The 25,814-nt window shown below is 35.5% G+C and overlaps 1 protein-coding gene across 3 annotated transcripts in view; it reads right to left on the reverse strand.

Annotated features, from left to right (window-relative positions):
* DSE (dermatan sulfate epimerase) overlaps nt 1-25,814 on the reverse strand; it is a 92,424-nt gene that overhangs the window by 40,369 nt on the left and 26,241 nt on the right. For 2 of the 3 annotated variants that reach the window (XM_074310044.1, XM_074310045.1), the window contains exon 2: nt 13,214-13,682. In XM_074310044.1, the coding sequence (XP_074166145.1) occupies nt 13,214-13,629 (416 nt within the window). In that variant the 5' untranslated portion in view covers nt 13,630-13,682. Of the gene's footprint in view, nt 1-13,213; nt 13,683-25,814 lie in introns of those variants that run through there. The other variant, XM_074310046.1, reaches the window with a different exon arrangement.

Genomic DNA, 25,814 nt, shown 5'->3' on the forward strand with positions numbered 1-25,814 from the left:
ACTATGCTTTTTATGAATATTCTCTTTTGATTCCCACAGCAACTCTCTGAAGTAGATACTGTTAATATCACCATATAATTGTTGAAAAAAAAAGGGGGGGATTAAGAAATAAGTGACTTGTTCAGATTTACTGACATATCCCCCCCTCTAGGCCTAATGCTTTCTCCACTGTGCCATCTAACTGCCCCAACAATCAACATATACTTCAATTCCATTGCTTTGTAATATACAGCAAATGATTGCAGAATCTTCTAGAGTCTTAAGATGTATATTATAGGGAAGAGAGAATTAGGTATGAGTGTGGAAGATTTAGGTTTGTATTGCTCAATAGCTGACATTATAATAAATAGCTGACATTGATAATGCTTTATGATTTGCAAGGCCTTTTACAAGTATTATCTATCACATTTATTCCTCACAGTTACCTTGTTAAGTAAGTAGAAGTATTATTTTCCCATCTTCATCAGTGAGGAAACTGAGGTTTACAAGTTAAAAAACTTGTCTAAGATCACTCAACTAAGTATGCCAGAAGCTTAATTTGACTCAGCGTTTTCTTATGTTCAAATTAAGTACTTTTCCCACTAGACAACACTGAGAAGGCTCCTTAATTTCTCTGGTTCTTAAATTTCCTTACTGGTGCAGTGAAAAAAAGCATTCTCTTTCTTTTCCACACCTTTAGTTATCAGAGAGATTGAGTGGCATAATGTTAGGAAAAGTGCTGTGTAGATGGAAAATGTTAGCATTATCATTTTGAACATCAGTTTTAATTGTCCAGTATTTTAGATGTGGAAAATGTTCGTGACTGGGCTAAATTGAACTGACTTTATGGCACACACTGGAAATTATGTTTGGAATGAATTCCTGTGTTCTGTTTATTTTCTTGTTACTATTCTTCTCCTAAAACCCAAATCCTGAAAGTAAATAAAAGCTAATGGAAGGTTCCAGTATGTAGAATCCCATCAATTAGAGCTTTGGTATATGTATTAAGGACCAAATATGAAAAAACAAAACAGAACATTTATAATAAATTAAAACCCACCAACAAACTAGTGCTAAGACAGTTTTAAGGGAGGTTCCATAAACCAACTTTAATGAATTTGTATCATAAAAAAATCATTAAATTTAAACTTTCTTTTAGAACCGATAGAATTTTCTATCCCTCAATTAAAAAAAAAAAAAAGCATATTGTGAATGGTAACCTATTATACATTGAAAATGACAAAATGGCCCTCAATCTTGTCCAGCCCTTTTTTGCTACTACAGGGAAGGTGACAGTGAAGGGGGAGAAAAAGATAAGAATCACAGTTTTTAGAGTATCAGTGGACTTTTACTTGTTGATACTCTAAATGTAAAGTTCTTTCTCTATATATGATCTAATAGATATACTGTTGGTGAAAAAGAATTATATCAAAGATGGCTTGAAGATTTTCTTGGACATGGCAAGGCAAATAAAGGGGCAGGGAGCAGTTTTAGCACATACTCTGAACTCTTCCCAGTGTAACAAGAAATACCATTTCATGGGATATTTGGTCATTTCATATTGTAATACACATGATAAATATTTGAAAAAATCCCAGATGAAAATCACTGCAACTTATTCACCAATACCTTTTGTTAAGACTAGATAGAGAAGTTCTATAAAGAACATAATTAGCCCCTTTAAATTAAATCAACATGTACTTTGAATCTTGGTGACTTCAATCCCAAGGGGAAAATAGGGATATGCATGTATGAGTTGTAATTTTCATCATCAAAAAAACTTCACAGCAATGAGATCACAGATCTGTTTGAGTCTCTAATTGCTCACCATCTATATAAATGGCATACCATTAGAAGGACTGGTGGACACAGGTGCAGATTGCACAGTCATTAGAGGTGCCAACTGGCCCAGTCACTGGCCAAACACTAAGGTAGACACCTACATGTCTGGGGTAGGAGGATCAATAGCAGCTGAAGTTAGTGCTACCCCTTTAAGATGAATATTTGAAGGTGAAACAGGAGCTTTTACTCCTTTTATAGTTGAAAAAATCCCCATCAATCTGTGGGGAAGAGACATTTTACAACAATGAGGGTTAAAAATGAGTACTTCAGTTTTTTAAGCAGAGCTGCTGTTGAAGGCTTGCCACCACTTTCACCTGTTCCTATCCAATGGAAAACTGATACACCAGTGTGGATAGAACAGTGGCCCTTAGGCAGCGACAAAATTCAGGCCTTATTAGACATAGTACAGGAACAACTTAACCAAGGACACTTAAAACCTTCTCTAAGTCCTTGGAATTCCCCAGTATTTGTTGTAAAAAAGAAATCTGGAAAATGGAGGATGTTGACTGATTTAAGAAAGGTAAATGAACAGATGGAAACTATGGGAATTCTTCAACCTGGACTTCCATCTCCTACTCAATTGCCTAGAGAATGGCCTCTGTGGGTTATAGACATTAAGGATTGTTTCTATTCTAGATAAGGAGGATATGAAAAGATTTGCCTTTTCAGTGCCTGGCGTTAACTTAGCTGAGCCTTATAAAAGATATGAATGGACAGTTGTGTCACAGGGAATGAAAAACAGCCGTACTATGTGCCAAATGTATGTTGCTGCTGCTCTTACTTCAGTAAGAAAAGCATTTTCAAAAGTAATGTTATTACATTACATGGATGATATATTGGGATATGTACCTGAGGAACAAATGTTAGAAGCATGTCTACAACAAACCATAGAAACACTAAGGAATTATAAATTGCACATAGTTTCAGAAAAGATTCAAAGACATGCTCCTTTTCGTTATTTAGGATATGAAATATATCCTAAGGTGCTTACAGTACAAAAATTCTCCTTAAGAAGAGAGAAGCTAAACACCTTAAATGACTTCCAGAAATTGATAGGAGATATCCAATGGATGTGTCCCGTGCTAGGCTTGACTACCTGTCAATTGCAACCTCTATATGACATTTTAAGGGGAGACAGTGCTTTAAATTCACCACACCAGCTTACAAAAGAAGCTCAAGAGGATTTGAGACAAGTTGAACTGGCTTTATCCAATATGGTTGAATGAATCACTCAAAAACTCTTGAAAATATCAGTTTTTGCTACAAAAGAGGCACCCACAGCAGTCCTTCATCAAGGAGACAGTGTGATTGATTGGGTGAACCTCCCAGCACAACCAGAACAAAGCCTTACTCCTTACCCAATGCTTGTGGCTAGAATTTTATTAAAGGCCATTAAACGAGCAGTACAATTACCTGAGATAAGACCTGACAAGATATACACCATTTATACTGATGCACAAGTTAATGTGTGCTGTGAAACCATCCCAGAGTGGCAAATTTTATTAGCCATGGCTTCAAATTTTACACACAGGTCTCCATTAAAGATAACCAGACTGTTACATAATTGGCGATGGATTCTTGAAGAAAAGATTTCTAAAGTTCCTCTTAAAGGATGCATCCAAACATAATATTTGCATGGTATACTCTCATGACTTAACTATAAAGAGAGTAATCAGAACTCTTTTTCTGTCCACTCAGCAGAATGAATTGTATGCAATCATTCTAGCTCTTGCTTATTATCCAGGAGACATAAATATAATATTTGATTTGGCCTATTCAGTAGGTGTGGTATAAAAAATTGCCACAGCCCAAATAAAATTTGTAGCCTCCAATATATATCAACTCTTTAAGGAACTTCAAGAGCGAGTGAGAAAGCATCCAGGTAAGATTTATATTTTGCATGCCCACTCCCATAGTGGACTTCCAGGTCCTATTTTTGATGGTAATTCAAAGACAGATAGCCTTCGAACCATGTTGACCCAATACTCCTTTATTTCAAGAAGCACAAGAATCTCATTCTAAATATCATCAGGCTGCCCGAGCTTCACATTTACAATTTGGAATAACAAGAGAAGAAGCTAGGAGCATAGTAAAAGCCTGTACAGCTTGCCTTCCTTTCCATGCTCCTACACTCCCTACAGGGAAGAACCCTCGTGGTTTGAGACCTAATGAAATTTGGCAAATGGATGTGACCCATTATAAATCTTTTGGTTGTCTATCTTTTATCCACATTGTGGTAGACACCTTTTCAGGATCCACATTTGCAATGCCAGCAGCAAAAGAGACAGCCCGAGTGGTCACTGAATTCCTTATACAAGCATTTGCAATTATGGGTGTGGCACAAGCAATAAAAACAGACAATGAACCTGCATATACTTCTAAACATTTTGCACACTTTTGTGCACAGTATAAGATTTTACATGCCACTGGCATACTCATTAATCCTCAAGGGCAGGCAATAGTAGAGAAAAGAAACAGAGATATTAAGACACTCCTCCAAAAACAAAAGAAAGGGGGAGCCATGGGTAACCCTAGAGAACTTCTAAATTTAGTTCTCTATACCATTAATTTTTAATTTTTTGACAAAGATGCACTGGCTCTGGCAGACAGGTTTTATAACCCACTGGAAGGGCAGTGTCCAGTGTGAGCAACTCCACTGTCTTTATATAATCACTAGGTGATGTGGAGAGACCCAGAAAGTGGTGAATGGAAGGGACCCGACAGGTTAACTGCTTGGGGGAGAAGGTTTGCTTGTATCTCCACAGATGGAGAAGGAATCAGATGGGTGCCAAAGAGCCGTATTCACCTTGTCCATCAGAGAGAGACGGAGTAGACCCTTGAAATGAAGGAGAAGACCCAAGAAACATTGGGTGGTTCCGTTGCTGACTGTGCCCACCACTGAAAGAACATGGCAATTATGGCATTTGACTCATGGACATCAAAAATTGTTGGACTTGAAAGTCCTCAGGAATCATTGGATTCTCTGAGACATCATAAGACTATTGTAGGACTTGAAAGTCCTCAGGAATCATTGGATTCTCTGAGACATCATAAGACTGTTGCAGGACTTCAAAACCTGTAGGGATCATTGGATTCCCTAACATATAAAAAGACTGATTCAGGACTTCAAAAACTTGTGGGGTCATTGGATTCCCTAACACGTGAAGCAATGGACAATAGATTGGTTTTGGACTATCTCTTGGTTGCTGAAGAAGGTGTATGTGTGACGGATGTTTGCATACCCTCCTTCTAGGACTTCTGGAAATCTTTTACAAAACTGTGTTGATTTATATTGTTTGTTATATCACTACTTGCATGTACAATTCCTGTTTGTTACACCACATCAAGTCTGCACTGACTGTAGGGAGAGTCATCACTAATAGCCTCTGCATTATTGCTATGTGCTTGTGTAATAACTCCCATGCTGATGGGTTTGTACATACTTGTCTCTAATAAGGCCCTTCAACTCAGAAACCCGCTAGCAATCCCCGCTTCCCTTTAGTGCTTTTCATCTCCCTTCCTGAGATGTCAGGGAGGGCGTGATTATCTCCTTTTTAGTGCTTTCATTTCCCCTCCTGAGAAGTCGGGGGGGGGGGCGTGATCACCTCCTTTTTGGGGTTCTCACCTCCCTGAAAAGTCAGGGATGGCACGACTACCTGTGGTCTAAAACAAAAGAAAGTGGGATATGTAAAGGGCTAGAACTGAGCAATGCACTTGGATAATGGAGCACGTGAGACTAATTGCCAATTGGACGGTTCTCTATTAACTTGTTTGAAGGTTGACCCTCCCCAGCTATTCTGTGCTGACTTGATTGGTGGGACAGTAAAGTCTTAAGTTCTCTTTAGCACTCAGTCAATTTCTCTCATGGGTCTCAGTATATATATGTATATATATATATGTGTGTGTGTGTGTGTGTGTGTGTGTATTCAAGTTCAGAGGAGAATGATTCTTAGGATTATAGTTCTACAATTGGAAAGGAACAGAACACTGTCGAAGTGCCTCATTTTAGAGATGAGGAAATTGGGGCTTAGCTCAAAGTGACCTGTCCAAGCCAACCCAGGTTCACTAAATGAGGGATAAGATTTGAACACTCTGACCTCATAATTAGTATTCTCTTATCTATGCTGGCTCCTAGTCCAAATGTAATCCAGTCAGCCCATCTATGATTTTACTGACAGGAATTGAAAAGAAATTAAAATTTTAAATCAGCTCTCAAAAACCAAAAATCACTTGGAAAGGAGGCGGTAACAAAATCAAAATGATACATTTTATTTAATTGAAAAATTAAATTTCAAGCATTGATCTTGCCTGATTCTTTGAGAGTGGCAGGGCAAATATGCACACAACCTGCTTTTAAGTTTGATTTGTACTATTAACATTTTATTTTCTCTATCACTTTTTAAAGACTAGACAATCAACAAAACAACAAAGCCCCGATTTGTAGGTTTTGCTGATTTCCAAGGTGCAAATGTTCACAATGAACATTTAACAAATGGTGAGCCAGTTTGTGCTGGCTCCAACATACCCCTAACTAGAAGTCTAGAATCTAAAAGAAACAGTCACATTATCTTTGAATGGATGTTAGTAGGGTGCATCATAGTACCAACATGACTTGTATGAAAGAAATGACATAAATGATATCACCATGGAGGTATATGGCCAGCAAAAGTGGTAGATAAGTCTTGTAGAAAAACTGAATTGTACCCTTTTGGCATTAAAGAATGAGAGCCTTTGAAAAATTGGAAGGATCTTCTATGGAAGATTTATGGAAAGACATAGATAAGAATCACATGGTTATGGTGATATGAGAAGGGATTTTGATATTCATAGGAAAAGGAAATATAGGGATGAAACCATGGATCTATTAAAGTATCAAAGAATAAGATCTAAAGTCAAATTAGATTCCTCTAAAAATTAAAAGAGATACTCTATTTTTAATTCCCCTGGGTTCTATACCATTTCTCCTTAACTGATAAAATAACTGTAAATTAGGACTTATAAAAGGAAAGGAACAGAGAAGACTGCAATGCTTGGAAAGGTTGAATTCAGTTAGAAGTAAGCCTGTTTGGGGCAGCTAGGTGGTGCGGTGGATAAAGCACCAGCCTTGAATTCGGGAGGACTGGAGTTCAAATCTGATCTCAGACACTTAACCCTTCCTAGCTGTGTGACCCTGGGTGAGTCATTTAACCCCAGCCTCAGGGGAAGAAAAAAAAAAAAAAGTAAGCCTGTTTGAAAGGCTGATTCAAACACAAAGATGCCACTAGCTTGTATATATTGTGGAAAATAGTGATAATTTGTGCTAGTAATAAGCTATTACAAAGGCTTCTTTAGAAGCACAAAAAGCCACTTCCATTTATGACACAAGAAAAAAATGAGTTAAAGTCATCATTATCACCTTCATAATTATCTAAAGAAATTGATTTTTTCCTTTATAGTGTATGTTTTACCAGATGGACACATTTAAAAAGTCATCATTTTTTATAAAATACCAGTCTTTAAAAAAATTTAAGCACATGTTTAAAAAGGAGATTAAAAATGGCAACTAAAATAAAATTACCTTTTAGCTATTAAATTACCAAATGTCCAAACAAAATACAATATATTCATAATTTTTTGATACATGCATTCCAAGATTTTGTTTTTGCTTGACAAAAATGAAAATCATTGCATGTTTCTGTTGTCTTTTTTTTTTTTTTTTTTTTTTTTTCTGGTATTACCATGTATTCATAAAGAAAATGCCCAGTGGATCACTATTGGAAATGTGAAGAAAACCAAGCCAGTGTGAAACGATTATGTGTTGAACAGATGTTTGAACAATGAAACAAGAAATGACTCCATTTCCCAAAGAAAAATATGAACTCCCAAACCAGGTATTTTCATCTCCTTTGAGCACACATACCAGAATCATTTAATCTTTTATTAGTCCCTCTAAGATTATAAGATAGAGAGGAGTGCCTGATCTCAAATACTCTTGGAAGCTTCTGGATTGGACTTTTCCCTATCAATGAAATCATAATTCTACTGCATCAAAACCAAATCAAAAGCATATATACCAAATCATATGCAAAATGGTACCCTGCTGTGGGTGAAAGTGTCATGTGTGAGGAAAGAGAACTTTTATAGGAGGGTACACAGCAAAACTAGACCTGCTCTCATTTGACACTTCACTTATATTTAATGACAGTAAGCATTCCCTGCCTTACATGCTATATTCCAGTATTCACCCTGCAGAAGACCATTTGCAGAAGCACAAAGAAAGTCTTAGGTTTTGGAAATAGTGGATTGGATCTTTCAATTTAACAACTCTATTCAGTTTTTAAAGCAAGTATGGCACCATAATTCACTAAATGCATTTATTTGCTCATTTACTTTCCTATCCATTTATTCATTCGTTTACTCATTTATCAATCCATTTACTTATTTGTTTATTTACTTATCCATCCATCTAAAACTCATCTATTTCTCCATTTATTTATTTCTATTTGTTTGTTTGTTTTTAACTGGGTGTTTCTTGTTCAGGTTGGGAATATAGGTGATATTCCCCACATCCCACTACTGATTAGCCTGGGCGCTTTGATCTACTTTTTTTTCCACTCTGAGCCAGTTTGTTTTTTCTTAGGCAACATGTTGGTTCCTGCTCCCTGAAGTTCACCAATTATCAATGTTCAACTTAATGTGGGCACCTGACTGGACTTGTTGCTGTTTTTGTTTACCAGTATCCAAGTCTCTGAGACTCCATGGACCACAGCATGTCAGTACTGTCCACAGGGTTTTCTTGGCAAAGATACTAGAATGGTTTGCCATTCCTCTTCCAGAGGATTAAGGCAACTGAGGTTAAATGACTTGCCCAGAGACATGCAGCTAATATCTGAGGCCACATTTGAACTCAGGTCTTCTTGACTCCAATGCACTCTCCACTGAGGCATCTAAGTGTCTCTCTGACTGGCTTACTCCAAGCAATCAAGAACTAAGCTCAGATCTGTCAGCATCAGCTCTCAACTCCCACACCTCCCTTCTTAGAAGGAATTAAGTTCTTGTGCCACTGAACCTGGCAGCATATGTCCCCAAAGACTTAGTGCAGTTTTAAGCTTTAGCAACCATAAGATTGCACTAAGACTTTTGGAACATCCTGTATTTCTAATATAAATTATTTATGCTTTTGCTTTATCATTAGAGGATGATTTTCTCTCAGGGAAATACAGATTTATATTTACCATTCTAGAGTTAAATATTGTAGAACCATACCCTATAACTAATATCAAAGGAGATAGGCAGTACCACATATGCTCTTATGTTATAGATTTAGAAAGTTTATATATATATTATACATACACATGCATGGTGAACTAGACCAAAAGCATATAAAAATTCATTTTTTAATTATAATAACTAATTTATTATTAGTCTTCTCTTTTAAAAGCATAATTAACAGCATCTATTGGAATTGGGTAAAAGTTTATTCAAGAAAAGGTCCAATTGCAAAATATAATATAAAAGGATTATAAGCATGGTAGTTTTTTTAAAAAAGATAAATTTTGCATGGTTTATTTTCTACAGAACTATCATTTCATTGGTATTTGCAACTCCTGGTGAAGAAACTCCCTTTATCAATGTAAACTAATAAAAATACTATGAGTTAATATCTTGGAAACTTATTAAGACAGTGATGGATTAAATGACTTGGACTGGTTCACATAACCAGCATGAGTCAGAGGTAGCTCTTCCTGACTCCAGAGAAGGAACTCTATTATTATGCCATACTACTTTTCTAGAATTTCCATAAAGCTATTAAAAACACAATCCCACAGCAGTGCTAACCAAGGCAAAATGATTAGTAATTCACATTCTATGTACTACAATCACTTCCCAAGTTGCAAATAAGAACTGGTTATCCATTTGTAAGCAAGATACCTACAGTGGAGTAACATTAAATTTCTAATACAGCTTCAGGAAGATCAAGGAAGAGAGAACTTGATGCTAAAAAGATTTAAATCTTTTTTTTTTTTTAAACAAAGGATAATAGTATAAAACTACACCTACAATTTACAAGAGAACAGGCTTACTCTGCTTTGTTCCAAAGGACAGGACCAGGCCAAGAATGAAATTTGGATTTGATATCAGAAAAGAAACAAACAAAATATTTCCTAACAACTGGAGTTTGCCCCACACAGAATGGGTTTCCTCAGAAAATGCTGGGTTCCCTCAGTGGGAATTTTAAAACATAAGTTGGATGACCATTTGTCACTTCTGCTGTTGTAGACATTCTTTTTGGTGGTAAGGGGTAAGTGAGGGGAAGAGTATGGGCTGGCTTAGTTGGTCATGGGGGTTTCTTATGATTTCTACTTTCATCAAAATCATCCCTGACTGAGCAGATCACTAACCCTATTCCTTATTCATATGTGAATTGCATTGTGCCTCTAGTAATGTGTGAACCTGAACTTTTTTAACAACTAAGTCAAAACTAGCATTTTTTATGTCTAGATACTTGCTTTCACTCTTATACCTCAGGAAGCATCTGTTCCTCTAGTGAGAACAATGCATTTATTTAATTCTATGATTTCAAGAAACAAAACTGCAATGCTTTATAAAATTGTTTTAATTTTGCTGTAATGATAAAAAATGCTTTACAAAAAAAGGTTTTTCATAGTAGCCTTCTCTTGTACTAGTTAAAATTTAAAAAAAAATTCTATTGCAACTATTATTTGGAAAAGTTTTCATTGTTGTCCTTAGGAAGTCAATCATCTGCTAAATTACTTATTTTTATAAACTCTTTGAAAGTTAATATCTATGTAAAAATGTATCCTGAAAAAAACTACCCAGAGACAGTTAAGAGTGACAAATGTTTCTTTCATTGGGACAAGTAAATTTGCTTGCCATTTTTGATTAATTAACTTCCCCAACTGGAAATGGCTTCTAGTAAGTTGTATATTTAAGTGTTTGCTCCAAAAACAGATTGAAAGTATAGTCTTTCTCTCTTCTTGGGAAAATACTAGAATGTTGCTAACTCAAAAAAACTCATGCATAAGCATTGAATCCAACCAAAATCATATCTTTGAGGACCAAAATAACTACACTCTTCAAAAAAAGCTTTATTTTAATGAACAAAACAGTCTAAACTATTTGTCTCTGATCTGAATTTCAAGTTAATCTCACCATAAGTTTTTCCCCCTCATAAAGTTCCAGGAAACCCTTCCAGATTTATGGGCAAACAGGGCTCTTAACCAGATATTGGCAGAAATTAGTCAGGAAACTTGCATAATACTCCCCTTCACCTTTCTGACATCTGGCAAGATGCTTTTTGTTACAAACCAAAATGTAATGCAGGCTTTTAAAAAATGTTTTTTAAAAGATCCACATTCCTGGTATCATCAAATGACAAGGTATAATCTGATTGCCCCTAAAGGGAAATGTCATATAACTTATAGTTGAGAGTGGAGTTTATTTCATTACTTTGGATTTATATTTTTAGTACCTAGCACATAGAAAATATTAAATAAATGTTTATTGGTTGATTGCTTGATTGAACTAATAGTTTTATCACACTTTTGAGCAATCTATTTAATTTTTAATTTAGCCAAACAAGGGAGAAACTATTCCCAATCATAAAATCCAAAATGTAAATTGCATAATTGGAACTCATATTTTGATGCATATCATACATCAGTGCATGTATGTGCTTGGACAATTTTTAGATTACTGTTTAATCCTTTAATGATAAATTAATTGTTTGTCCTGTCATAGTGATTTTCAATATCTCATTGCCATCAATTGTCAAAAAAAGCTAAATGAGACCTAAGTGTTTGGCTTCACTGCTAACAAAGAGATCACTCAAGTATTCCAGATTGAATACATATTAAGTTAAATGAAATCTATGACATCCTAAAATATAGTTGTTATAGAAAACAAAGTACTCTAATTAAATATTAAAATATTTATATATTCAAAGCTGCAAATTTTTTCCATGTTTCTCTTACATTTTCCTTCCTTCCCCTTTCTTTTCTTCCTTTGCTTTTCTTATTCTTCTATCCCTTGTTTTTCTTACTTCCCTTCTTTCTCTCTAACTCTCTGCCTCTGTCTCTATCTCTCTCTGTCTCTCCCTCCTTCCTTTTTTTCCTCCCAAACTGTGATTTTCTAGGGAATAGTAGTGTGGAAACTCCCTCCACAGATGCAGATGGATATTTCATCTGTATCTTATAGTAAATGCTGCCTGAATCTCTGATAAAAAATAAGCCTTTTATTTGGTCTCTTGCCAGGACCCACAACACATCCTGCCGTCTCTTCATCATGACCCTATTCTCAGACTCTCTCTTTCTTCTCCATAGGAAACTTGACCTCCACTCCTGGTGATACTGAGTCTGAAGGTTGAACCTTCCTGCCTTATTTTACAAAGGAACTAGATCTCTGGATTGCTTTTGCAGTCTTCTCTCTGTATGGTGGTACCCTTCCCTGACAGCTCTTTATGTACTGTGTTTTCCTATTGGAGTGGAAGCTCCCTGAAGGCAAGAACTATCTTACTTGTTTCTATTTGTATATATAATGCTTAGTAGAGTGCCTGGGATACAAAGTAAGTGCTTAATAAATATTTTGTCTTTTCTGTCAGGAAGGTTAAGTCATTAACCTAGGGTCACGTTGCAAATATGTGTCAGAAATGGGAGAGGAGTCTTTCTGACTACTAAGTCAACCTTTTTAGAGACAATAAGGTGAGATATGGATAAAGAACTAGAATTGGAGTAAGGAAGATGTGATTTCCAGTCCTGACTTAGATACTTACTAGTTATATGATCCTAAGCAAGTCACTTCATCTCTCTCAGCCTCAGTTTCCTCAGTTATTAAATGAGGATGGCAACAATAGTTGCCATATGTTACCTTTATAGTGTTGTTGTGAAAATCAAATGGAATTATATTTGTAGGGACTTTGCAAATAAACATTAGCTATTATTATTATAACATACAGTTTCTCTTGGCTAGATTGTTCCTAGATATTTTAATTTTAAGTGTAAAAATAAGGATAAGAAAAATTTCTAAAATGTCAGATTGACTCAAACTTGTTGACAGCTAAAGGAATATTGATAAAGTCACATGGCAGGAAGGGGTACAACTAGTAGTGACTGAAGCATGTATCCATTTGGGGTGTAGTAGTAGGGGGAATATGTGGGATGAGAGGGCATTATTACAGGTTATTTATTACATTATGGTGAAATGCATTAGGGCCAAGATACAATTTTCACACTCTGCTTATCATTATAAGTTTTAGATACCAGCTTTGATGGTAGGCAAAAAGTATGTGAGAATCCATTTTGTAATATTTTAACTAGAGCAAAAATTCATACATCCTTTTGCCCATATGAGTGTTTATACAAAAAGAACAAAAAAAAAAAGGACAAAAATCTACCAACTAGGCTGAGCAGCCATCCTCTCCATGTAGTCCTTGGCCATATTTCGGGCTTCGATATTTTCGGGATACAGCACACAGAACATTGCCAAGGCACCCAGGTTGTTGCCATAGATTTCATTCCACCTTGCACTGTAATCCTTGGGATCCCAAGGAGGAAGATACTCCAAAGGACTGGACAGCATTATTTGCACTGCTTCAGTCAACCTTGCGGCAATGTGCCGATGCGTACTGGCTGCTCTCCGCTGTAGCTCCTCCACTTCTCCCTTGGAAAAATACAGCATTGGATGGCTGTCATAGTTGGCATTGATGAAAGGAATCATGACTTCAGGGTTCTCGTCAGTGATATAGGCTGCCACAAAATAACACAGATGTATGAAAAACACACTGGGAGCTCCCCGTGTGTGAGTCCTCATTATGGCATCAGATCTCCAAGTCGCAAAGGCAACCAAACCATCTTTGAAATGTCCTGAAGGAAGGAAAAAAAAAAAGACAAATCAGCACAGCAGGATGGGTCACATATGGAAGATAGAATTTTATATATTTTTTAAAGCGGTATTACATGATCTTAAGTTTTGAAGAAAAAACATTGTGACTTTAGATTTCTCTAATATTATAAAAATACATATTAGAAGTAAAGAATATTTTGGAAGTTTATTGCTGGCCAATGAATCCTGTTTTTAAAAACTAGAGTCAATCAAATACACCAACCACATGCAGGCATTTTCACTCAAGGTATCACAATCAATAAAGGAGAACAATAATGCAAAAACAGTAAGAGAAAATCTATCCTTTCTTTCCTTTGATACTTTCTCATACAGAAAGTGTTTTTGTTTTTGGTGGGAAGAATTAAAACCTCAAACTATTTCAATGGGAATATGAATATCTAAGAACAAAAAGTGGCAAATATTTTTTTTAAATGACACTTCTCCAATTCAATTTTTTCTTATACTGTTTGAACTAATAAATCTTTGAACAATTCAAATAAAAAATACTGTTATGATTAATGTGAAGCAGCAGCAGGACCAGTTCAACAGAAGGAGCAAAAGAGATGAGGAAAAAAAAGTCTAGTCTTCTTATATTTTGCTTCTTGAGTTGTCATTTTTGATCTAGGAATCCCAACTTCCTGGCTATTCACAAACAAGATACTCAATCACTCAGTACTCTATTTGGTCCCCCCATGCCTGCAACCTTTCTCTTCTTGGCTCCATCTACTATTAGTTTCTCCTAACTCTCAAGAAAAAATCCTATCTTTTACTAAAATTCTTCTTGAATCCCTTTTAAGCTAAGGTCTTTAACAGGTCTCAGTGATCTGCAATCTGGCCATTGGACTGAGATGGCTCTGGAGGAGAAAGTGAGGCTTGGTGACTGCACAACCCACTCTCACTTAAAACACTTAAATCTAATTCACATGTATGTCAAGGCATTATCTCCCTGACTTCACAGTGGAGGGTTTTGAAGAATTAAAGGACAAACAACAAATTTTTTCAATCTATCTTAATTCTAATACATTACTTCTAACCATTTCCTATTCCTTTCATATTTCTTTTTGTAAACATTTATTGGCTTATCATCTTCCTCATTGGATTATAAGCTCCTTGATCATTATTGATCACAAAATGGATTATATTAAGTTAAAAGTTTTTGTACAAACAAAACTAATGCAGAAAAGATTAGAAGGGAAGCAATAAATTGGGAAAACATTTTTACATTCAAAGGTTCTGATAAAGGCCTCATTTCTAAAATATAGAAATTTGACTCAGATTTATAAGAATTTAAGCAATTCTCCAATTGATAAATGGTCAAAGGATATGAACAATTTTCAAATGAAGAAACTGAAACTATATATAGTCATATGAAGTAATTTGGTGCTCCAAATCACTATTGATCAGAGAAATACAAATTAAGACTACTCTGAAATACCACTATATACCTCTCAGATTGACTAAGATGACAGGAAAAGATAATGACAAATGTTGGAGGGGACGTGGGAAAACAGGAATACTGATACATTGTTGGTGGAACTGTGAACAGATTCAACTGTTCTGGAGAGCAATTTGGAACTATGCTCAAAAAGTTATCATCCAGTAATGTTACTACTGGGCTTATATCCCAAAGAGATCTTAAAGGAGGGAAAGGGACCCACATGTGCAAAAATGTTTGTGGCAGCCCTTTTCTGTAAGGATGCGGTTCCTGCAAAACAAGAGAATGGAATTGTAAGGGCCCTTTAAATGGGTGGTGCCACAGCACAACAGGAGATTGAGTGCCCCAGAAGTAATCTCTGTGGATATAGGACTGCCCTGTGGGTGGGATCCTGTCCATATTGAGATAGCTTCGTAATGGGTGACAGCTCTCTTGCTGGTTGGCTGTGTGTGTGAGACCTCACAGGCCCTTTATAAGCCCACTCTAGACAGCAGTCGCTCTCTTTAACCTGGCGCTCTTTAACCTGGCTCCCTAACCTGGGTTAGCCAAGCCAAGCCAAGAGGATGGATAGCCGAGAGGTAAGGAGTTTGGTAGTGAACACGTGGGTCTTCTGACCAGGTGTTCACTAGGGAACCAACAAGTCAGGGCATCAAGTCAGGGCATTATGTGAGTAAGTATAATAAAGGCTTTTAAGATTACACGTGGCTGTTCTTGAGTGCACTACCGGTTATTAAACTATAGATTCAAGAGATCGTGGCCAGAGACCTTTGAAGGCCTCAGAGGAGGCGAGCCGGGTAGAGTTGACACTGCAAAGGTCAGTGGTCAAAGGTACTCTGTTGGGTCTAGGACAGACTAGTAATTGTAACTGCCAGGAGGGCATGTTACACTTTTCATAATGGCAAGAAACTGGAAACTGAGTGGATGCTCATCAATTAGAGAATGGCTGAATAAATTATGGTATATGAATATTATGGAATATTATTTTTCTATAAAAATAGACCAGCAGGATGATTTCAGAGAGGACTGGAGAGACTTACATGAACTGATGTGAAATGAAATGAGCAGAACGAGGAGATCATTATACAGGGCAACAACAAGATTATATGATGATCGATTCTAATGGACATGTCTATATTCAACAATGAAATGATTCAAACCAATTCAAATTGTTCAGTTATGAAGAAAGTCATCTACACCCAGAGAGAGGGTTGTAGGAACTAAGTGAAGTTCACAACATAACATTTCCACTCTTTTTGTGTTGTTTGCTTACATTTTATTTTGCTTCATCTTTTCTCTTGTGTGGCATGGTAATTATATAAATATATATACATATATTGGATTTAACATATATTTCTACCATGTTTAACATATATTGGACTACTTGCCATATAGGGGAGGACATGGGGGAAGGGAAGGAAAATTGGAACACAGGGTTTTGCAAGGGCTAATGCTAAAGAATTGTCCACGCATATGTTTTGAAAAATAAAAAGCTTTAATAAAAAAAAAAAAAAAAAAGATTATAAGCTCCTTGAAGGCAGGGACTATCTTTTGCATATATTTGCATTCTCAGTGCTGAGCAAAGTGCCAAGCACAAAGAAGGCAATTAACTAATGTTTACTGATAATAAAAAAAAAGATCAAGATCTTTTCAAACTTTTCCCAAGTTGTAGATAATAGCATCAATGCAAGAGAGGATTTGAAATTGCCAGAGATCTGTCATTACTTATCTCTTATTCTTTGAATAAGATCTTTGAACAGATCTTTGAAAAAGATAAATACATATCTAGAAATAGAGGTACATATACATGAATATACAAACATATATAAAACATATGTTTATATATACACATACAGCACACATATATTACACACACACACACACACACATATATATATATACATATATATATCACATATGAAAACACTGGCCATAGAATATGCAAGTATTTTTTTTTCTTTTATATTACAGTTTATTTTTACATTTTGCAAACAGAATTTGAGTGCAATTCAATAAAGGGAAAACCCATCTACATTCTAATCTATTTGACATTCTAAAAACTCGTTTTAGTGATGGATTTATTTATAAACTAAAAGAGAATCTGTTCAAATGTAGTAACATTTTTCCAAAATCTTATACTACTATGCCCCACATCTGGGATAAAACAGGCATGCAATCTCTCCAGAGTAAAGTCAGAGAATTCCTAAAATTCCTAAGAGGGGAAAGGTTATAGAAAGCAGACCAGAGAGACAGTTTTATGTAAATAATGAACAGTAGTTTTCAATTATTAAAAAAGAGGCTGATGGAGCAAGGAAAAATAGTTTCTATAATCAGAAAGAACACCAAGAATTAAATGTACACTGTAGTCTAATCCATATCTTCCTTTTGGTTTATTTTCAAGATCAAAGCAATTAGAATCATATAAAGATATTAGATTAAATTCTGCTAAATTATATGTGTATATAAATTATATATTATAAACATATATAATATTTTGCTACATTTTTGAATACTGGAAATAAAAAGAAAAGAAAAATCATGAGAATTTTTTTGAAACTTGTGATTCAATTTAAGACAACTGCACTAAATAGAATTTAAATCTTGTATACAATCCCTGTTGTGTCTAGCACCCAAAGATTCAGCATGTCTGGCTATCTAGCTGACGGTCCCAAAATCATAAGCTGGGACAAAAGAAATAGTCCTTTATGTTAAATCTACTGGGATGAAAATTGGGAGTGGACAAAACAATTTTATGGTTTATGGTTTCCAGAAATAAAAGAGGTTTGGCTGAGTATAATTATGTTCAGTTATTTATATAGATGTTTTCACATTAATGATAAAAGAAAGGACATACAAAGATAAGAATAATAAAATGAAGTCCTGAAAAATTTCAGAATTAAACCTATCTTGTCTGTGGTCATCTTAGGCTTCTGATGCCCAGAGTAAATTTAGGTGTGTGGAAGTGGAAGTGGCAGAAAATAAAGGTGAAAGTGAAGAACAAGTGAAAGGGATAAGACAAAAAAAGAAGAAAACAAAGGAAAAGACAAATGAAGAGAAAGGCGTGGGGATGTAAGTATATGCTTGTGTTGTCTACTCTTCTGGTTCTGTTGACAGTTCTGGACTTGAAAAGAAAAGCAGGCTTCTATTCTCTCTGTGGCTCCTGGAACTATTTTTAAAAAATCATAATTGTTCACTATATCTAGACCAGTGAATATTTGGGGAGGAGGGGAACCCCGAAGAAAGTGAACTCCTCCCCAATTTCAACACTGCATAATCCATGAAAATTTGGTAACATGTAGTCGCATGACTTTTATTTCCTTCATATTTGTGCAGGGAAGTTAATTTTTTATAAATAAGAGGTTAGGACAGAACTAGAGGGTCTTGGAGGGTTCCTTGAAGTTCTATGATACTTCCATATCAATCATAACAGCATTGTGAGATTCAACGTGTTATGTCCCAATTAGTTTCTTCACCTATTTTTGTGTCATAGATCCCCTTGGTAGTCTGGTGAAGTTCTTGGATCTCTTAATTTTTCAAATATACAAAATAAAATCCACAAGAGTACAAAGGAAACCAATTACTAGGAAATGTAATTACCAAAATATATTTTTTAAAATGAGTTCACAGACCCCAATTTTAAAACATTTTTCCTATATGGTATCCTTAAAACCGTGGAATCACTTATATAGTTGGATATAAATGTATTTCTTCCCATAAGAATTGCTGATTCCTACAGTTTGAAAGCTTTCTCTTAAATCTAATAATTGTTGTTTTGGACATAACTATGATAAGTTGGGACAATTTTCTGATTATTATTTCAGCTGCTTAGGGTAGAAGGGTTATCTGTCATTCTCTGAGGCATGGCAGAATATCAACAAGCTTCCACAACCACAACCCTATCACTTTCTCTCTGTGTATCTCTACTTTTCTACTTTTCTGTGTTCTCAGTTCCATTAGCTCTCCCTGAAATTTAGAGATAGAAGAATCAGTACATATCTAATTGACTAGATATGGAGTAAAATGTCCAAAATTTCATTTCTGGCTCCATCTATGTGTAACCCCATGCAAGTAAATTTGCCTTTTTGAACTTCAGTTTCCTCACAATACTTATATTACTTACATCTTATTTTTTATGGGTCAGAGGTGAGTGAGAGGTATGTTTTAAACTATAAGTTGAATAGGAACTAGCTTTTCCTACATTAGGGAATAAATTGTTATCCCTCCTTAGTTTAGCTGAGAAATTATTTGGAGTTTTACAAAAAAAAAATTTTGATCAAGAAACCAAGCAGGAAACCTCTTCATCTGTCCTATTACTAATATTTAACCCCCCCCCCACACACACACACAAACACACAAACCCACCTCTCACCAATTACCCAAAGCCTTTTTTTTTACATAAACTAAAATATAAAAACAGATGCATTTTTAAATTTACATAATTTTGATTTATATTTCACTGAATTCAAGTCACAGAACAGTTTGACCTGTGTGATTTATTGAACATTCAGTTATTCTCTTGTTTCTGTCTTCAGCTCAACCAAATCATACTTTTTGGTCCTGTTTTTAGAATTTGGGTATTTCCTCCTTCTGCTTCCTCATAGAGCCCTACTCCGCCCCTCCTCCATTCCCAAGCTGCTCAAATCTAATGAATCTGTTCTCCTTCATTTCTCTTCCTTCATTGTAGAAAAACAAATATATATTAGAGCTATATTCAGATAGACTGTCACCATCCAAAACAGGCAATTTCTTCTTGTGTTACAGAGAGTCAGAAGTCATTTCTCTACAATCTCCATTTGGCCACTGATTATTGAAAAAAGATAATCAAAAGAAGATCATCAACAGCAAGCCATCTATCAAATTATTAAGTCTTTCTGGGCTGTGGCATTTTGTTCCAATGTCCAAGACAGGCCTTTTTAGAATGGTAAAATTATAGCCTACACATGGAGGCTGTAAAATCTATTAGTGTAAATAAAATAGATTCTCTTTCCACGAATCAACACTTTGCTTCTGCTGTGTAACATATTTATTATGTCTTCCTTAAGTGATATGCAAAATAAGAAGTTGAAAGAATTGATAATTACTTAAAGTAGGATATTACTAATCTCATAGAATAACAAAATTAAAGCCAGAAGGGATATTATCTAATAGAACATTTTCATTTTACAAATGAGGAAATTGAGACCCAGAGAGGTTAAGTAACTTGCTTCAAATTATACAAATAGGAAGTGGCAGAGGCAGGAATAAAACCCACATTCTCCAACTCCAAATCCAAGGTTCTTTCCACTATTCCATGCTGCTATTAGTTGAGACATAAACCAGAGAAATAAGTACTTAGATCTGTGGAGGATTGATAAGGTACCATGTGACAGTATGAGAAGATGTGGACTGGTTGCAAATGCCAATATCAAAGAAATCTCAAGACTCATTGGGGTGCTGAATTATAAATGGATAATGAGAGGAGATTAAAAGGCAGCATTTTGAGCCTTGTACCAATAAAAGCAACAATAATAACAATGTATTTGATTTACCAGTTTTTCTTCTTTAAAGTTCTGATCATATTTTATCCATGTACTAGCTTTGTGAAGTAGAGAAGTATGGACACTATTATTTGCTACAATTTGTGAATTGAGAAACAAGCACAGACAAGTTAACATGATATATTTCCAAAGTCAAACAGAGCCCAAGTATAGTAAATCCTATGGCAACACTCCTATTGGACCATATATGTCTTAAAACCAAATACATTCTGTAATTTGTTTCATCCATCTTCACATAAAGAAAGTTCAGAGAAAAAATACACTAAAATGATAGATATGATCTAAGAGACAAATGTATACATGATGTTTCAAATATAGTTATCTCTTCTACATTATGATTTTCTTCATAACAGCTTTGATATAAATGGGTTGACATAAGAGAATTAATGGGAATTTTGGAAGAAGCAGAATATAACACACTACAGCCAGCAGATGACACAGAGCTGATGACAAAATTTTACAAATAAAGTATTACAATTTTATAATAAGTTATTATAAACACTCCATAAATGAAAAAGAAAAAGAAAACTGATTTCTTATCTGGTATATGGAAAAACCAAAAAATTTTTTACATATATTTTTAAGATCACAGGGGCATTGCCCCTGTAATCCTCATGATGTGAAAGGGATAATGGTACTATGTTTTTCCACATTTTTAGAATGAAAAGAATGGTGGCACAAAAATTCTCTCAATTTTTTAGGAGGGTGGAGTATTTAAAAATGAAAAATATCATGGAATCATAAAAACATAACAGTAGGAGAGACTTTGAAGACACTTAGAAGAGGGTCAGCTTATTCCAAAATTAAAAGACATCCATCTTGCTTATGTACTTATTAGAAAAAAAGCTAAGAGAAAAAAATTAAATTAGATTTGGGGAATTTTACAACTGTCAGAAAACTTGGAGATAATCTACTTTAAAGTCCTTGTTTATAAATGAGAAAATAAAAAGTCTAGAGAGGTGAAGGGACTCATTCAATGTCACACAGTTAATTAGTTATACAGTTGCAATTAGAACACATATCTCTAGCTGCCCAGTGCCCTTCTCTGTCCAGTACACAAAGCTCTCTGCTTGCTCTCAGCAAAGGAAATCCATATGACCTTTGAAGAAGTTCAGCTATTTTCTTCCCCAGACAGATGAGACAGAATATAAAAGAGTATTTCCTGAATTTATTTGCTTCCCAAGGCCACTACTAAGTAATCACCAATCAGTCACACCTTCTTACTACCTCATTATTTCCAGAACAAGTTAGTACAAATCAAATGCAGATGTTCAGAAAGGCCCAAGCTGCTCTTATTCCTCTGCTTTAACCTTTCTCAAAGGTTTTTCAGAGTCAAAAGATGGCTCTGGAAAACCTTTCTTTACAGCATTTTCAAATAAAGCTCAGTGACCTTTATTAATATGGTTTGGAACAAAACATATAGTAAAATGATCTGATTTTGCTTTTATGTTTCAACATATACAGAGCAAATGGATAATTTTCATACAAGTGACACTCAATTTTTCACAAAATAATGCTCTCTGTATTATGAAATATGTAGGTTCATTGCTGAAGATGAGATACTACCCTGGACAAGACATATGAGCTCAAAGTTACTATTGTTGTTTGTCCTTCTTTTTCAAAGAGGATCAATGACATCACAGGACTTGATTTATAGATGAACTGGTTTTAAGTGAGGCAGAATTGAGCACAGTCATCAGCCTCACTCTCTTAGTATCATGGGGTAACTCCTTGATCTCACTGAAGTTTCTATTTGCTAGCGATATACCTCATTTGAAATAGTACATACTCTCTTTGTAGAATATAAGTTCCTTAAAAGCAAAGGGATGTTTTTTTGTTTTTTTTTGTGTGTGTGTGTGTGTGTATGTGTGTGTGTGTGTGTGTATCCCCCCGTTCAGTGCCTGACACTTAGCTATCCTTAAATATGATAGATAATAAAATTGGTGGTTTTTAAAGGAAGAAATGTAGGCCACATAAAACAGTACTACAAATGATCTTTGAAGGTGATTGAAACTGTTGCAGTGTGCTTAGAGTTTTATGTGTCATTGAAGGTGACAAAGTCATTCACTGCATCCTGGACCATCACTAGTCAACCTGATCTTTGTCCTACCTCATGGCTTCAGTGACTCAGGAAGAGAGAGTGAAGCTGATGACTTTGTACAACTGCCTCACTTAAATGCAATTCAGCACAAGTCAAGGTGATGACAGTTGCCCTTTCAGGTTAATTGAAAATGGCCCAGGAGACATAAGGTCAATTCCTGGCTCAGGTACATTGAGTGCTAGACACTGAGCTCTAGGATACAAAACCAAACCAAACCATCCTTCTGCCTCAGAGGAACTGAAATTCTACAGAAAGAGTATGTACTATTTAAAATGAGGCACATTTCTTTTTTTTACTTTAATTTTTTTTATTTTATTAATTTAATAATTATACATTTTTTGACAGTATATATATACATGAGTAATTTTTTAATAACATTATCCCTTGTATAAAATGAGGCACATTTCTAGCATATAGAAACTGCAGTGAGACCAAGGAAGAAGTCCCTATTTATATTTTTGAAGTGGTTGATGTCATTAGGGAATCAATAGTCTTTCTGTCACGCTTTAAAGTTTTTGCTCTAGAAATAAATTCAGGTGATCAATGTGGTTTCCTCAACAATAAAACAGAATTGAAGAACCCTTCTGTATAAAATCACAGAACAAATAAAGTTATAGCATAATCCAGCTAGTAAGCCCATTCAGGACAGAGGCAGAAATGGGCTGAAGGATTCTTAGCTATGGTAATCAGTTCACCTGTTCTGAAAGGTCATTATCAATCTGTTGGAGAGAAGAACAGAAGCACTAGATTTAGCTGGCTGGCTGGTTCTGTTTCAATCTGAGTCTGATATTGTACAGTGAGTTCCATCTGGTTGTTAAGATGCCTTAATAATGTGGATAATCTTCTCAACTTTGTCTCATTCAAATGTCTCTGTCTTGCAGATTCTTCATATTCCTGAGATGATAAAAGAGCAAGAAATGACCTCTAGAATGTTGGATAGATTGTGCATTTGTTAGGGTCACAGATAAAGACCCAGAAATTCTGGATTTGGAACAAAATAGTAGTATGGGAATTTCAGATGCAGAGAGAACTCAGAGTCATGAGAATTAATGTTTCCTTTGGTCTCAGGTGTCTTGTTGGAAAAAACTTCTGACTTTTGGCCTCAACTTGTTTATCATGAACCAGGAATCTAACACTAATCCCAATAAGAAGCTATAGAGCCATCAAATCTTCCTACCTTCTATATACAAATAACTTCAAATTGGTCCATACGTGTATAGTTAGTATCTTCAACTTTGTATTTGCTGCACTGCCTGGTTTCATCTCCACGGAATTAGATGCTGGGTACTCCCTGGTGTCTCCCTCACGCACACACACACAATTTCCTGCCTCCTCTTCCTTCTTAGATTGTGAGGTCCTCAAGGGCAGGATCTGTCTTTTGTTTCATTAAATATCCAATATTTAACATAAGGGAACACAGTAGACACTTGCTAAATATTTACTGAATTTATTAGTTTGAATTTTTGATGAAAAGACGAGAACAAAGGGGTCTGACTAGATCAATGGCACAAATAGACATGGGGGCCCATAAACAAGGATCTTTGATGGTCACATATTGACTTAGCTTTTGAAATGTAGTGTTATCTATATTTTACTGTGTTTTTATTTATTGTGTTTAATATTTCCCAATTACATTTTAATCTGGTTCAGGCAATACTCAGGAGTGTTTCAGGTTATGTATTTGACACCTGGGGATTGGAGGACTTGAAGGGTGCTTCTAGTTCTAAATATATGAGCATCTGACACTAGGAAAAAGAATATATAAGATTCTATAAATTTTTTATATCAGACCACATCTTTGCCACCATTCAATTAACTTATATTTGACAATTACTTCTTCATCAAATAGTATACAAAACCCTGCAGTGTTACAAGCATTTATTAAGTGCTTGCTAGTGCAAACTGCAGTGTTATATAGTGGAGATACAAAGGCAAAGCCTCAAGAAATTCATACTCTACTGCAGTGGTCCTCAAACTTTTTGAATAGGGGGCCAGTTCACTGTCCCTCAGACTGATGGAGGGTGGGACTATAGTAAAAACAAAAACTCACACTGTCTCCTCCCCTTAGCCCATTTGCCATAACTGGCAGGCCGCATAAATGTCCTTAGCAGGCCGCATAAACGTCCTCAGCAGGCCGCATCTGGCCCACTGGCCATAGTTTGAGAAACCCTGCTCTACTGGGAGGAGTTTACAAAATTGTCAAGTTCTAGTAAGGACAAACTATTAAAATGTGGAAAAGATACTGGAGGTGGTAGATTCCCTGCATCACAGGGCACCTGGGGTAGAATCAGATCATTATTTGGGTTGTTGGGTATTCTGTAGAGAGGATTCTATCTCAGGTGCCTAGATGACATAGGGACTTGAATTCTGGACTTCCTTGCTTGTGTCACCAAAGTTGTTAATGGCCAGTGTATATGTGAAACCTGAAAGTCTAGATGACGTCTAACATTGCTTCTAATTATTTAGTTCAGTGTTTGTATAAAAATATTTATGTACAAAATGCTAGTGGAATAGTAAGGGAATTTTACCTTAAATTCACTCTCCACCTTAAATCTGTATAATCAAAACAGCAAACTTACCAGGCAAACCAGGGCTTAGGGACCAGGTACTGAAACCCAGGAATGGGATCATAGGATCATGACTTCCTTTGCCCCCAAAATTGACAAGGATAAGGAAAGTCCTCAAAATTCAAGGATAAGACTTGGAGTTCTTATATCTCTAGAGTTTAAGAAAGGGTAAAAAAAAGTATATTCTCTTCTCTCTCTCTCTCTCCCTCTTTCCCTCCTGTTAAAATAATAACTGGTTTATTTAGCAACTTCTCTATTGTATATCTACACACCCTACAATCTTTCAATTACTTACACTTTCAGCAACTGTGCACTGAGCATTTATTATGTGAAAAACATCATGTTAGAATAAAAAGATAATTAAGACATAATCACTATCTTTATGAAGTTAACAATATAGCAGGAGAGATATAAAACACATACATAAGTATACTATACTTAAACTTTCCTCTTTCTCTTCCAATGTGACAAATAAT

The sequence above is a fragment of the Sminthopsis crassicaudata genome, chromosome 4 (assembly GCF_048593235.1).
Source record: "Sminthopsis crassicaudata isolate SCR6 chromosome 4, ASM4859323v1, whole genome shotgun sequence".
Lineage (NCBI taxonomy): Eukaryota > Metazoa > Chordata > Mammalia > Dasyuromorphia > Dasyuridae > Sminthopsis > Sminthopsis crassicaudata.